Source organism: Rhincodon typus, chromosome 36, assembly GCF_021869965.1.
Source record: "Rhincodon typus isolate 14 chromosome 36, sRhiTyp1.1, whole genome shotgun sequence".
Classification (NCBI taxonomy): Eukaryota; Metazoa; Chordata; class Chondrichthyes; order Orectolobiformes; family Rhincodontidae; genus Rhincodon; species Rhincodon typus.
In genome coordinates this window covers 3,475,681-3,492,015 of record NC_063367.1, presented here as the reverse complement: position 1 = coordinate 3,492,015, position 16,335 = coordinate 3,475,681, and the positions used below count along the sequence as shown (strand labels likewise).

Genomic DNA, 16,335 nt, shown 5'->3' with positions numbered 1-16,335 from the left:
TAGGAACTGCATGTAGCTCACCCAGTAACGTATACACAGTGTAGGAATTGCATGTGGCTCACCCAGTAACGTATACACAGTGTCGGAATTGCATGTGGCTCACCCAGTAACGTATACATAATGTAGGAACTGCATGTAGCTGACCCAGTAAACAGTATAGGAACTGTATGTAGCTCACCCAGTAACGTGTACACAGTACAGGAATGGTATGTAGCTCACCCAGTAACGTGTACACTGTATAGGAACTGCATGCAGCTCACTCAGTAAAGAAACAGCATATACTATAGAAACAGCATATAGCTCAATCAGTAATGTGTACACACTTCTGGAACTGCACATAGCTCTCACAGTTATACATACACCGTGTAGGAGCTGCACATAGCTCACACGGTAACTATCACACCATATAGGAGCTCTGTTGATGGTGCTGTCTTTCTGGTGAGTAGGTGTCGCCAGGGCACAGTTGATTGTGCTCTAATGTGTCAGGCTGTGGCTCTGGTGCAGTACTGAGGGAGCTCTATGTGGCTGAGGTGCTGCTTCTCTGTTGAAGCACTTAACCAGGTAGCATTTCCCTCTCAGGATAATGTTAAAGATCTCAGTGTACTATTTCAAAGAAATGACTTGTCAACCAAAGTCATTAATAAATTATTATGTTTCTGTTTATGGGAGCCTGCTGTGTCCAATTTGTTTACTATGCTTTCTACATACAATAGTAACCGCAGTAACTGTACTTCAAAAAGAAAGTTGCATCACCATCTTTTGTTTTCGAAGTAGACTTTACCTAATAAGGCACATGTACAACCAGAGACATGTAATAACATCACTGAACAAGTTAATTAGAAAATACAAGAACCAGGAACTCCCCAGCTGGGGATGTCTGGACAAGAAAAGGGCCTAGAAGGGAAGGTGGGAACTGTTGTTGGTACAAACATAGGGCTGTTGTGACCCAGTGGGAGTCACTGGGTTGGGAGACCCATCTTCCATGACTCACTAGCTCTAGAGATGCGTCATAACATGACCTGAATGATTCAAAAATATCTACATAAAAAATCCAAGTCTGTCAAAACCAAGTAAACTTCACAATTGGCTGTACAGTGCTTTGGGATCTCTTGATGCTGTGGAAAGTGCTATATAAATGCAAATCTTTCCTCTATGCACTGCATGTGTCTTGTACATGATACCCTGTCAGAGTTTGTATAATATAAGAACTGCACATCTTTCACACAATAACCGATGTACCTTTTATAGAAACTGTATATATTCTATACAAGAACACTGACACCATGTACAAACTGCACATCTCTCACACAACAGCCTTTATGCTTGATAGGAACTGCACATATCCCACACAAGAACTTTTACACCATTATAGGAATTGCATGTATCTCACACAATAACCTATATACAGTTCCTATATGGTGTATATGTATTTTCATTTTCTGTCTGAGGATTTTTCCCTCCCTTGTCACCAGGAGTCGTGGATTTCTCTGTTGCATAACCTTTTTATAATCTAATGCACTTAAAGGAGGAGAGGGAAAGACTGTGTGGAACGTGTGTGAGATGTATAGGCTTGTTTAATAGAGGCATAGAGCAGGGAGGTGATGTTGAACTTGTAGAGGACTCTTATTAGACCTCAGCTGGAGTATTACATAATGTTGTGGGCGTCACGTTATAGGAAAGATGTCAGTGCACAGGAGAGCGTGTAGAAGCGATTTACAAATGAGAAACTTCAATGATAAGGAGAGATTGAAGAGGTTCAGACTGTTCTCCTTGGAGGCAAAGCTGAGAGGAAATCTGATAGAGGTTTACCAAATTCTGAGCAGGTGGACAGAATAGACAGGGAGAAAAAACTGTTCCCACTTTTAAAAGGGAAAAGAATGCTAGGGTACAGGTTTAAAATGATATACAAATGCAGCAAAGGGTGTTGCGTAATAAAACATTTTAACGCACTTGGGGTCTGGAAGGCACTGCCTGGAAATGTGGTGGTGGCAGGTTCCTTGGACAATTATTTGGATAAAAATGGTGTGCAGGGCAGGAGATTGGCACTTGGTAATAGATCCAGCACAGGCACAATGAGCTGAGTAGCCTCCTTCTGTGCGATGAGCAATTCTGTGATTTCCCACATGGCATATATGTTATTGTGTTCCAAAGAGGGCTCACATTGGACTCAATGCTAACTCTGTTTCTCTCTCCACAGATACAGTCAGGCCTGCTGAGTTTCTCCAGCACTTTCTGTTTTGATTGTGCGAGATCTGTGTATTTTCCATATTCCTCATCAGCATTACCCTATTTCCTTCTCCACTGTTCCAATGTTCCTTTTTCTATCCTTTAATCTCATTGGTAATCCTGTTGTTTACAGTGGTGACATTCTCCTCTCTGTGATCAGTTCACATCTTCAGCAGCAGCTTTTTCTTTACTCATGGGCATTACCAGCTGTGTCAGCACTTATTATCCATCCCAAGTTGCCTTTGAGAAAGTGGTGGTGAGCTGCCTGGAGCCCATGTGTTGTAGTTAGCCCCACAATGTCATTAGGGAGGGAATTCCAGGATTTTGACCCAGAGGCAGTGAAGGAGTGGCGATGTATTTCCCAGTCAGGATGGTGAGTGTCTTGGAGGGGAACTTGCAGGGGGCGGTGTTACTATGTACCTGCTGCCCCCTGTCCTTCTAGATGAAGGCAAACATTGTTGTTAAATTTGTGGGCAGGTGGGTTTTGATGTTTCATCTGAAAGATGGTATGACCCTCAGGTCTAGAATGTCAACTTTGACTCAGACTTGAGCCTGAGAGTGAGGCTTGAACCCAGAACCTTTAGGCCTATAGATCAGGGTGCTGCTAACAGAGCCACGGCTAACGCCTCCAGTTTGGTTGGGAGGTGAGTACCATTGGTGGGGGTTTAGCCAAATTTTGAGAAAGGCAAACATGAGAATTCCTGGCAAGTGTTAAAGTCCTATCCTAAAAAGTTGCAAAGTCTTGATGGATTTATGATCAGTTGGACAGGCACAGTTTGATTCGTGATAGTCAGCATGGATTTGTGAGGGGTAGATCACGCCTCACAAACCTTATTGAATTCTTTGAAGAGGTGACCAAGCACGTGGATGAAGGTAGAGCAGTGGATGTGGTATACATGGATTTAAGTAAGGCGTTTGATAAGGTTCCCCATGGTAGGCTCATGCAGAAGGTAAGGAGGCATAGGATGGGGGAAATGTGGCAGATTGGATTCAGAATTGGCTGACCCTTAAAAGACAAAGGGTGGTAGTGGACAGAAAATATTCAACATGGTGCTCAGTTATGAATGGTGTACCACAAGGATCTGTTCTGGGTCCTCTTCTATTTGTGATTTTTGTAAATGATTTGGATGAAAGAGTGGAAGGGTGGATTAGTAAGTTTGCGGATGATACCAACGTGGGTCGAGTTGTGGATAGTGCGGAGGGCTGTGCTAGGTTACAAAGGGACATTGATAGGATGCAGAGCTGGGCTGAGAAGTGGCAGATGAAGTTTAACCCTGAAAAGTGTGAGGTGATTCGTTTTAGAAGGACAAACTTGAAAGCAGAATACAGGGTTAGCAGTGTGGAGGAGCAGAGGGATCTTGGGGTTCATGTCCACAATTCCCTGAAAGCTGCCACCCAGGTGGATAGAGTTATGAAGAAGGCGTATGGTGTGTTAGCTTTCACTAATAGAGGAATTGAGTTCAAAAGCCGTGAAGTTATGCTCCAGCTATACAAAACCTTGGTTCGGCCACATCTGGAGTATTGTGTCCAGTTCTGGTCGCCTCATTACAGGAAAGATGTGGAAGCGTTGGAAAAGGTGCAGAGGAGATTTACCAGGATGTTGCCTGGAATGGAGGGAAGGTCTTACGAGGATAGGTTGAGAGAGCTAGGGCTTTTCTCTTTAGAACGATGTAGGATGAGAGGTGACTTGATAGAGGTGTACAAAATGATCAGAGGTATAGTTAGAGTAGACAGCCAGCGATGTTTTCCTAGGGTGGAGGTAGCTATTACAAGGGGGGCATAGTTTTAAAGTGAGTGGAGGTAGATATAGGGGAGACGTCAGAGGTAGATTCTTTACTCAGAGAGTGGTTGAGGTGTGGAATGTATTGCCAGAGAGGGTAGTGGAGTCGGCCTCATTAGGGGCATTTAAGCAGCTATTAGATAGGCATATGGATGATAGTATAAGGTAGCGGTGGAGGTTAGATAGACCTTAGGTTTAGGGTAAAAGTTCAGCCCAATATCGTGGGCCAAAGGGCCCGTACTGTGCTGGTACTGTTCTATGTTCTATGATACTGAGCTGCTGTCTCTATATTGAAATGCAGCATTAGCTGGAGAACAGCCCAGATTATTGATGTGAAAGCTCTTTTCTCTTCCTAAGATATGGTTTACTGTGCCATTTCTTTTCTTCAGCATGACAGTAAGAAGAGTTTGATTGTGAATCTGTCCCCAGACACGTGTGATTCTCTACCCTTGGTAAGTCATGGTTTGGATGTTCATCATTCTTAATTAATTTCCCTCAATAATCCCTTGTCCCCCCTTCCCCACCCCGCCACAGTCGTAAAAACTGCAGATTTGGTGCTGATCCATCCGGGTGGTTTCCTGCCGATTGTTGTCAGTAAATGATGGTGTGTTAACCAGTTCCCCGACCCCTCCCTACCGTGTCTGTGTGTGTGTATGTCTGTGTGTGACATTGCTTTCTCTGCCCTATCTCAGGAAGACTATAGATTTCATTTGGATTTGAAGAGGAAACTGACCAATGGCTCCTCATCTTCGCTGCCAGAAACCGAGTATCAGTCCATGCTGAGGAACTCCACCAGCAGCTTAAGTTCCCCAGAGGCCGAGAGCTCCAGTTACCACAGTCAGACCTTTCAAGGTTAGTGCTCTGTGTCGATGGTGACTTGGTGGGTAATGTCACTGGTCTAGTAATCCAGAGGCGCAATGTAAGGCATGGGTTCAAATCCCACCAAGGCATATGCTGAAATTTCAATTCAGTTAAAAACCTGACATTTAAAAGGTGACTGTTGTCATTTAAGGAAAAAAAAACAATCTAGTTAATTAACACCATTCAGGAGAGGAAATCTGTGATCCTTACTTGGTCTGGCCTATGTTTGACTCTGGACCTACAGCTAATGTGGTTAGCTCCTAAATGGCCCAGAGTGTAAGGGATGGACAAGTATTGGCACTGCCAATGATGCCCATACCCCGTGAATGAAAAAAAGTGAAGTTATGGTACATCATTGTGTGTGTTTTCCAACATTTGAGTGTGGGATGTGCTTGTGGACACTAATTATGAGTTTGTGCAGGGCGTTTATATTTTCTTGTGCAACTTTAAACTTAAATTTTTCTTTCAGCCTTTTCCCCTTGTAATATGGGGTTGCCATGACTCTGTGTCATTACCCATTTTTTTGGGATTGGGGTTGTAGCTGATTTTACAGCCAGATATAGCTTTAAAGTTGAAAAACTTTCACTGAATCAATTATTCTCTCCTACAATTAGCTTCTGAGTTATTTCCAGGACTTGCTGTCTATGGTTATCTAGCGACACCCTCACCCTACGAACAAATATAGAAGACACTAACAGAGTATTAATAATTAATAATGGAGGTAGATTGTGGGAGAGGATCATTTTGAGAGTTAGTTTATGTTAATGTGGTGTTAATGTGTGCAGAGTAACTCAGTGACAAATTGAGAATGTTTTCAACAATTTGGCAAATTGGGTTGACTGAACATACACTGGTGCTGATCCAGGAGTTTCGAGATTTATGTTAAACAGAACAACGACGTTAACTGAGCCTCTCCCTGACTCCCACCCCCCATCCAAACTGCTCCTTAATTCTCTGCATTTCTTTCATTCAGAAAGAGTGGTGAAGAAAGAAAAACTATTGGAATTGGATGCTGCTGAGGGGATTGGGAAAATGGAATATGGGATTCTCCGAATATTAATCGTTATGTAAGTATTGGAAAGTATCTCTTGGCCTTATTGACATCTTCATTTGTTTATAGGCAGTATTTAAAATCACCACCTCCCCTACTCTGACTGTATGGCCACATTATCTCCTTCCAGGTGGCTCACTGAATTTTGAGGTAATCGGGCACTCAATTAGACAGTAGGGGACCTTCTTTCAGAGTGGGACCCCATCCCCCACAACAGTTGCTAGTCACTTAGAGACTGGCAGCTCACCATTGCTTGGCAGACTACTAGGAGGCAGTAGGTAATTCCAATGAACTGCCCAATTGAGGCCCAGGATCAGCAAGGGGTGCAGGTCTCTGGGGTGTGATTAGTGTGTGGGGGTCACTGCAGGGAGGGAGTGTGGTTGATGGTAAGGGCAGGCCTTTGGCTGAATCCCTACCCTCCACCCTTTGTGATGCCGAGCCCCTTGATCAGGCATTAAAGGCCCAACAACATAAAAGTATAAAAACATAAATAGGAGCAGGAGCAGGCCATTCAGCCCTTCCAGCCTACCCCATTACTAATCCTGATATGGCTGATCATCTAACTCAATAGCCTTTTCCCACTTTTGGTCTACATCCTTTCATCCCTTTGATGCTATAACGTTATAACCAGCTCCTTCTTGAATTCATACAATGTTTTGGCCTCAGCTGCCTTTAGTGGTTGTGAATTCTGCATCACTCGCTGGGTGAAGACATTTCTGCCCATCTTAGTCCTAAATAGTTTATCTGTATACTGTGCTTTTTCGTTCTGATCAGAAACCTCCTTCCTCTATCTACTCTATGTAGTTTGTGTTTGAGTTTTGCAGGTTTCTATAGGATATCCCTCTCGTTCACCTGAACTTCAGTGAGTATCACAGAATCCCTACGGTGTGGAAACAGGCCCTTTGCCCAACAAGTCCACACCGACTCACCGAAGAGCAACCCACCCAGACCCATCCCCCTACCCTTTCCCTTTAACTCTGCATATAATCCTAATTGATTCAACCTCCTTGTACGCCAGTCCTGCCGCATCAGGAAGCAGTCTGGTGAACCTTTGCTGCTCTCCCCCCACCGCAGCAAGAACATCATTTCTTAGATCAGGATATTCAAGGTGTAATCTCGGGAAGGCCCAACAAGGAGTCCATCCAGAAGCCTGTAAGCTTACCTTCGGCACCTGCCACCCCTACCATCTTAAAGGACGAGGGCACCATGTTCACCCAATTAGATTGTGTTGCCATGGGATACCCTGTCAGCCCGGTACAGTTCACTAACATCTACCTCGAGAAGCACATCCTGAATGGAATGGCCATTCCATCCTATCCCTTTTATATTTCTGATATGGAGTTGAGATGTCCATGATATTTGAATCTGGAACTGCGTCAATGACTTTCTTTACGGTTTAATAAAGCCCGTTCTAAGCTCGAATTTACCATTGAAATGGAGCAATTAGACAAGCTCCCATTCTTCAATGTGCGAATTCTGCTACTGTCTACCTTCGCTGGTCAGTATAAAAGTTGGGACTTCTACAGCCTACAACATTAACCTTGTGGATCCTGGCTCTCGGCTCATCATGTGAGCTTAATGTGAAGAGAGAGTTATCACTGCTGACCTGTGTGATAGTGGTACCCTGACCCAACCATCATTCACTATATCATGCAAACTCACGAAAGGACCCAAGGCCCTGACATTTAGTGCTGAACAGCACTGAGCACACCCCTGTTACCTGGGAAGGGGAAGGTACCTCACAAATTTGAGCGACAGGTGAAGCTTGCTATCTCCCACTGCTACTTTTGTAGTAAACGTGAGTGGTTTTCTCCACTAACAAAGACAATGCTTTGACTAGCACACAAATGAGTAATGTGCTATGGAGGTTTTGGTGCCAATGTGTTGCCCAGTATATAGGCCATACATCTCTCAACTGGCAAATTGTGTCAAACAGTGTGCTAACCATGCAGAACCAGCCAGTGATTACAAACCTCAGAACACCATGTTCAACATTAGATATGATTCTGCTATTGGACAACATTTGTGAAATAATCCTGACTGTGCTGCTCCACAAACTAATTTTGGATTATCTGTCAGGATCACAAGGTGATTCAGTTACTACATACATTAACACGCAGGACCCTGAAATTTATCCAAACGTTGCATCATTTAGAAAAGGGTTATGGAGACTATCACCTCCACTTCATACCCCATGGTAACACCCTGATTAATCAGAATTGACCTGCCTGATTGGAGGGTTTATTTCCGACTAACTAAGATTGACAGTTAACAGTTCCTATTGCAAGTCAACCATGGTCCAACCAATCAGCACCTTCTTCTCATGCCGTATCAATTGGTTTTTCATTTCAAACTTTGCTTTCTTGTCCCTAATTCTTAAGATCAAAAACTATGGCTTTGAGTTCCTTTTTAACAAAGTTTTTTTAAAAAAAAAAGTCTTATTATGAAGGAAAAGAAGTTGTTTGCAAACTTGTGTGTGGAATGTTGAGTTATATGCAAATTTGTGTCACTTGTGGGTTCATCAAGTGGACAATTTCTGTTTTCCTAGAGTTATTATTCTATTGGCATCATCGATTTACATGACCTTCCGAGTTTACTCCCTGGAACAGCAGCTGGGACTCCTGGACACAGCTTCCCAAGCCCTGGCCCAGAAGAGGTAAAAGCTCAGAGTCCTACAGCCATACAGCATGGAAATGCACACTTTCGTCCAACCAGTCCATGTCGAGCACAATCCCAAACTAAACTAGTCCCGCCTGCCAACTGTCTGAGGCATTGCCCAAATATTGCTCCAATGGCTACCCTTCATATTCACTCATTGACTCTTGGGCCAGTGCCACGACTGTACCTAACCACAGGGTGCTGGTACATTACAGTCCTGTGACCAGGCAACGGTGCCATACCCTGTCGCCAGGCAGTAGGTTTGGTCAAATGTCCAATGCCATTTTTGATCAGTAAGAGGAAGGACAGAACATGTGATTTCCAGTGGCTAACAGTGCCTCTGGTGCTCAAATTTCCAGCTGGGAAGTCGATTCGATGCCCAAACTAGTGAAAGAACCTGGTTCTGAATGCAGGTGCTTCTGGAGAGTTTAGCGCAGACACCTTGCAGACCGAGGCTTTGCAAAGTTGCGGTCAGGACCCTGAAGTGTGGGTCACAAGGTAAAATGTTGGGAGAGTGAGCTTGGGGACAGTAAGGTCTGACTGAGTTGTCACAGCAATAATCCTGTTTAACAGGAGCCCCTACTCATCTTCTCACTGCTCTCCCCACCCACCACTCCATCAGCCCCCATCCCCCGTGCTCCCAGCTCCCATCCCACTCCCTCAATGCTCCCATAGGGAATATGACGGTTTTTGGGTCTTGGTGGGGAAATGAATTGTCAAATGTTGGTTGAATGGCTGAGAGCTTCCAATTATTGAATATTGGAGCAAGGAGGAGATCAGTCAGCTTGGGTCAGCTAATTAAAAGTGCTGGTTAAATAATTCCAGATTTCTTCTAACCCTGTAAATTATTCCTCAAATTCATCAACAATTGTCTTTGAAAAGTTTCAAACAGAATCTACTGGGGAGGCGATGGCCTGGTGGTGTTAACGCTGGACTGTTAATTCAGAGACCCAGGAATGTGCTGGGGACCTGGGTTTGAATCCTACCATGGCAGATGGTGGAATTTGAATGAAGAGTTTATGGTGACCGTGAATCCGTTTCTGAAGAAGGGTCTAGGCCCGAAACGTCAGCTTTCCTGCTCCTCTGATGCTGCTTGGCCTGCTGTGTTCATCCAGCTCTACACCTTGTTATCCCGTGAATCCATTGTTGATTGTCAGGGAAAGATCCACCTGGTTCAGTAATGTCCCTTAGGGAAGGAAACTGCCGTCCTTCCCTGGTCTGGCCTACATGTGACTCTGACCCACAGTGATGTGGTTAACTCTTACCTGCCCTCTGCGCAATAAATGCTGACCTAGTCAACGACACACTCATTCTGTAAATAAATTTTAAAAACCATCCAACTCCCCCACTGTCTCAGGCAATGCATTCCAGACCTTACCAACTCACTCATTATTTCACTTCTGTTGTTTTATCAATTTTATTTAAAAGCGGAGTCCTTGGCATTGATCTATATGTGAGAGAAAAGCGTTTCTCCCTGCTTGCCCTATTGAAACCCACAATATTTTGGATATTTCCATTGGTCCCCTCCCCCTTTCTCTGAGAAGACAGTTTCAAACTGGTGCAATCTCCATCTAATTCCTGTCTGGTATCATTCTGGGTGACTGCCTCCGAATCCTCCCAAAACCTTGACATCCTTCAAGTGTGCTGCTGAGGAGCATTCCAGAATATTCCAGCTGAGGCCTCACCAGAGGTTAACATCCTTGTTTTTTGTCCACTTTCTCCCAAATACAAAGCAAAGTATTCCTACGTCCCTTCAAGGTTCCGTGAACGTACACAGCCTCTGCTCTATGTCCCCTTCAGGATAATATTGATGTCAATATCCATTACTCCTGTATATTAATTCATATTGGTCCAGGAGACTGTTGATATCTCTGATTTGCCTTTTACAATGTCGCCAATATTGTATCATCCACAAATTTTGAAATTATAGTCTTTATAATCCAGGCCATTTATGTACAACAAGAAAAGGGATGGACCTAATTGTAATTGGTGAAGGACTCGAACTGTGTCCTTCTCCCAACCATTAAGTTTCCTTTTGCCACTAATCCTTTCCTCCCATCCTTGGTCAATCGTGTGCTGATGTTACCACAATCCCTTTCACAATATTAATTTATATTATTAATTATAATTTAAAGATTCATACAGCAGGGAAGCAGAGCCTTCAATCCATCTTGTCCATGCTGACCAGACGTCCCAATCTGACTTAGCCCCATTTACAGCATATTTTTTATTCATTCACAGGATGAGTGGTGTCGCTGGCTAGGCCAGCATTTATCGCCCACCCCTAATTGCCCAGGGGGTATTTAAGAGTCAACCACCTTGCTGTGGGTCTGGAGTCACATGTAGGCCAGACCAGGTAAGGATGGCAGCTTCCCTCCGTAAAGCATATTAATGAACCAGATGGGTTTTTCCCGACAATCGGCAATGGATTTATGGTCATCATTAAACTCAACTCCAGAGTTTAATTGGATTCAAATTCCACCATCTGTTGTGGTGGGATTTGAACCCAGGTCCCCAGAACATCATCTAGGACTCTGGATTAACAATCCAGTGATAATACCACTAGGTCATTGCCCATATCCCTCTCTAATCCCTTACTATTCATATACCCATCCACACGCCTTTTAAATGTTGTAATTGTACCAGCTTCCGCCACTTCCTCTGTCAGCTCGTTCCATACACGCATCACCCGCTGCGTGCAGAAGTTGCCCCTCAGGTCCTTTTTAAATCTTTCCCCTCTCACCTTAAACCTATACCCTCTGGTTTTGGACTCTCCCACCCTAGGAAAAAGACCTTAGCCATTCACCCCATTCATGCCCCATGATTTTATAAACCTCTACAAGGTCACCCCTCAGCCTCCGATGCTCCAGCGGAAAAATAGCCCCAGCCTATTCAGCCTCTCCCTATGGCTCAAAACCTCCAACCCTGGCAACATCCTTGTAAATCTTTTTTGCACCCTCTCCAGTTGAACAACATCCTTCCTATTGAAGGGAAACCAGAACTGAGTGAAGTATTCCAAAAATGGCCTCACCAATGTCCTATACAGCCGTGACATGACATCCCAACTGCTATACAGGACATGGCCACATTTCTGTTTTGGAAACATTTCTCCAAGTGAAAATTAATTTTGTTCCACTGATTTGTCCTGTTGTTAGCAAGTTATCCCTAAAGCCTTTCTTGACAATCCATCTATCCTCCCAGCCATTGGAATAAAATAAAGTGGGAGCACAGCCATTGAACCTAAGGGAAGTTATTTCCCCATAAGTGAGTGCGATGGGGACATTCTTATAAAACACATCAACTCAGGATCGCCACCCTCTGTCATACTGTAAATCAGTAACTGACTGGAGCCCCCTTCGTGAATGGCTATCATGAAGACAACACAGTGAGAAGAGACTGAGGATTGCTGGCATCATTGGCACGTACCCCGTGTCAATGCCAATCTCCTGAGGCTGGTAGTCACCGGAACCTGTGTTGCTTGATGCAATAGTGTTTCAGATTTTGGGTGTTTGATTCTGGGTAACCAGTCGCATACTGTGTTCATCTCACATTACTTTCTGACAAATGCATTCAAATAATTTGCTAAAATTGACCATCTGAATCTCAGCTGCCTTACCACCTATTGTACTCTCTCTCTCATCTCACCATGTCCCAGGTAAAGCACATTTATGGAGTTATGTTGAAGCTGTCAGCTCGACGTGGTTGTGGAGTGACCAGGCGTGAACCAGAGCGACACTGACACTCCGATATCTTGCTCAGGTTCAATGTATGGGAAGGGTTTCCGTCTCCTGTGTTTCTGTTAGCACAGAGACCAGGACTGGCCACAATCTCACTGTGGCACAAGCTCATGGACAACGTGAAACCTTCCATATGATGTAGCAGTTACAGAATCAGCCTGATTTCATTTGATTGGATATCTTTTCAAGGGGATTTCAGCCTGGGATTTTGCTACGTTCAAAAGATCGAGATCTCTGAGCTTGCTTCTATCATCCTATTGTCCAAACCCAGAGCATGAGCTGGGGCAGAGGATCTGCCAGAGACATAGACATGGACCTAAGAGGTTTACTTGATTTGAAATTGATTGGAAATTGGAAAGCAACATCAGGAAGGCTAAAATTGGAAAGCAATATCAGGAAGGCTAAAATCAGTTGCTGACATGAAGATGTCTCTAGCCCCACTAATTGAAAACCTTATTTGAGTGGCAAGAATTCTGACCTTATCTGAGGTGCTGAAAAAGTAGAACTCTTCAGAGAAATGCTGTCACAGACACCAGCAATTCTTCATAGGGCATGGTCTGCACTTTAAAAGTGCATTTCAGTCACTGATGCAATTGTTTGCAGAATCTACTCTCGGTCATAGCCTGGAAACTGCCTCAACTCATTTATAATCATCACTCACCAGATATTGATCGAATAATATTGTACACTCCATTTTTTTTGAGAAGACATCTTTGTGACAAGTGTCGACTAGAAAACAACGTGCCTTTGGATTGGATTATGAGCTACACAGTAATGAGAAAGATACAAAATGTATCCACAGTATGAGTATTAGCTGATGTAGTGTGGGACATGGCCTCGAGAATGGCAGAACCGTACAGATTGGGGCAGAAGGGCATTCGCCAGTGAGCATCAGAAAGCTGAGTGGCACAGCACCAGGCACTAGGCAGGAATGGCAAGGGATGTTAGGAGATAGGAAGTCTGCACACGATAACCTTTCACCAGGAATAATGGGCAAAGCTTAGTGATTGGATGGTGAGGAGGGCGAATGTGATAGGTGAATGATATGAGGGGTCACGTGGACTTAGTCTGTGTGATGGTCATGGTGCAAGGTGGCAAGAGGTTTATGTTGCATATGTTTCTGCTGATCACATTTTAAGAGCCATAGTGTAAATGGGGAGATGGTTATAAGCTGGATACTGTCAACCTTGAAACAGGAAGATGGCCAAATCTGATCACCATAAATGTTTCATGTTTTTTTTTGTCATTTCTCAACACGAGAGTTCTGGGTAATTATTGCAATAAAGATGATGTGTTTGTTCATGTGATTTTCTCAATGTCTCACTTTATTTATGCCTATTTTTTTCTGCACGGAGGTTTGTTTGGGATGTTGGTGAGGAACAGCTCCATTGCAAACTCTGAAAGAAATTACGCCCCAAAAGAGGTTTGCTTCATCTCTCTGTGCTTGCTTCTCCCATCTACTTTGATAGTTCGAACTTCTCTGATGGGGCTCTGTCTGATGATAAGGGCTGCACTGAGAGTTCTAGAGATCTACATCACAGAGAAAAGCCCTTCAGACCATCACATCCATGCAGTCAAAAACAACCACCTTACTATTCTAATCCCATAAGCACCAGGCTTATAACCTTGTATGCTTTGGCATCGCAAGTGCACACCTAAGTACTTTTTAAATGTTATGAGGATTTCTGCCTTGACTACCCTCCTTGGCAATGAGTCCCTGATTACCACCAGCCTCTGGGTAAACGAGCTTTTCCTCACATCCCCTCTAAACCTTGTGCCCCTGACCTTAAATTTATGTCCTGGGTCATTGATCCCACCAACAAAGGGAAAGGCCTCTTCTTATCTAACCCTGTCTATGCCCCTTGTCATTTATCCATCTCAATCATGCCCCCTCTCAAACTTCTCTCCTCCGAGGGAAAACAACCCCAGTCTGTCCAATCTCTCTCCATAACTTAAACTCTCCAGCCAAATCATCTCGGTAAATCTCCTCTGCACCCTCTCCAGTGCTATCACATCCCTCCTACAATTCCAGAACTGCACACAATACTCCTGGCTGTGGCCTAACCATCACTTCATATAGTTCCAGCCTAACCTCCCAGCTCTTAAACTCTATGCCTTGGCCAATAAAAGCAAGTATACCATACGCCTTCTGCCTGAAGTTTCCCTGATTAAGTCCCACACAGTGATGGAGTTAGGCCCTTGTGAAGAAACCAGCACCAAAAGTGCCACCACCCAGTCGTACCCTGTGGTTCAGGCAGAGACACTCCCTTGGCCCATTCTTAGAACATGTCTCTCTCTCATTAAGATGGGCATAACAAACCTTTGATTGTCTCACCTTTCTGTGGAGTCCATCCATGCGGAAACAAAATCTATGTTCATTTCACATAGAGATCCATTGGCATTTTCCAGGGAGTGGTGTGTATGGGAATTACAGAAACCCTCACAACCTTCATAACATTTAAGGCGTATTTAGATGTACAGCTGTAATGCCAAAACATGAGAACAAAAGAATTAGGAGCAGGAATGGGCCATTCAGCTGCCTGTGCCTAATTCATTTGACATGATCATATCTGATCTCATCTTACCCTCGAAACCACTTTCCTGCCCAATCTACATAACCCTTCAATCCATTACTAATTAAAAATCTATCACCTCCTTAAATTTACTCAATTTCCCAGCATCCATCACACTCTTGGCAATTGAATTCCACAGATTTATGACCCTTTGAGAGAAGTGATTTCTCCTCATTTGTTTTAAACCTACTATCCCTCATCCTAAAACTATGACTTCTCGTTCTAAATTGTCCCACATGAGGAAACATCGTATGTATGTCTGCTTTGGCAATCCCATTTAGCATCTCGTAAAACTCCGTTGTATCTCCTCTCATTCTTCTAAGCTCCAGATAGTATAGGCCTAAATCGCTCAATCTTGCTTCATAAGACAAACCCCTCATCTCTGGAATCAATGAAGTAAACCAGCGCTGAACTGCCTCCAATACAACTACATCTTCCTTTAAGTAAGACCAAAACTATATGCAATACTCCAAGTGTGCTCTCACTAATGCCTTGTACAATTGCAGAACACTTCTCTACTTTTATGCTCTATTCCTGTAGTTATAAATGCCAAAATTTTATTTGCCTTCCTTATTGTCTGCTACACCTGCATTACTAGTTTTCACAGGACTCCCAGGCCCCCCTGCACCAAAGCACTCTAAAATTTCTCTTCTATATGAAGAAGGGTCTAGACCCGAAACATCAGCTTTCCTGCTCCTCTGATCCTGCTTGGCCTGCTGTGTTCATCCAGCTCTACACCTTGTTATCTCAGATTCTCCAGCATCGGCAGTTCCTACTATCTCTGAAATTTCTCTCCGTTCAGATAATAAGTAGCCTTCCTATTTCCTCTGACTAAAATGGGTAACCTAATGTTTATCCATCTTAAATTTATCCATCTGCCAAATTTTGGCCCATTCACCTAACCTTTCCATATCCATCTGCAAATTTCTTATTTCTTCATTGCATTTTTTGACTTGCTTTTGAAGTTAAATTTGGCTATAGTACTTTCTAGCCCTGCATCCAACTCGTTAATATTGATTGTAAATATTTGGAGCCCAAGGGCTGAACCCTCAAGCACCCTATTAGTAACATTTTGCCAACCAGAAAATGACCCATTTATCCTGATTCTCTGTTTCCTGTTGGTTAGCCAATCCTCCATCCAAGGTATAAATTAACCCCATGTGGCTTTACCTTTTCTAATAACCTTAGTGTGGCACCTTTTCACATGTCTTCTAGAAGTCCTCATACAGTGGGTATACATGATCCCCATTATCCATATTGCTTGTTACATGTTCAGAGAACACTAATAATTTAGTCAAGCATGATTTACCCTTCATGCTGACTCTGATGAATTGTGTTTTGGCTTTCCAAATGTCCAAATAGGAGGCTATGGGCCAAGTTTCTGGAATATGGGATTAGAATAGTTAAGTGGTGGTTCTGGACCAATGCAAACTTGGGATGAAGGGCCTT

At 43.6% G+C, this 16,335-nt stretch overlaps 1 protein-coding gene across 3 annotated transcripts in view; it reads left to right on the top strand.

The window, feature by feature from the left end:
* Nucleotides 1–13,620, top strand: part of gramd2aa (GRAM domain containing 2Aa) — a 65,426-nt gene extending 51,806 nt beyond the window's left edge. For all 3 annotated transcript variants that reach the window (XM_048617268.1, XM_048617267.1, XM_048617269.1), the window contains exons 8-12: nucleotides 4,396–4,458; nucleotides 4,699–4,858; nucleotides 5,841–5,934; nucleotides 8,467–8,574; nucleotides 12,232–13,620. In XM_048617268.1, coding sequence (XP_048473225.1) covers nucleotides 4,396–4,458; nucleotides 4,699–4,858; nucleotides 5,841–5,934; nucleotides 8,467–8,574; nucleotides 12,232–12,235 — 429 coding nt within the window. In that variant the 3' untranslated portion in view covers nucleotides 12,236–13,620. The remainder of the gene's footprint in view (nucleotides 1–4,395; nucleotides 4,459–4,698; nucleotides 4,859–5,840; nucleotides 5,935–8,466; nucleotides 8,575–12,231) is intronic.
* Nucleotides 13,621–16,335: the final 2,715 nt, after the last annotated feature.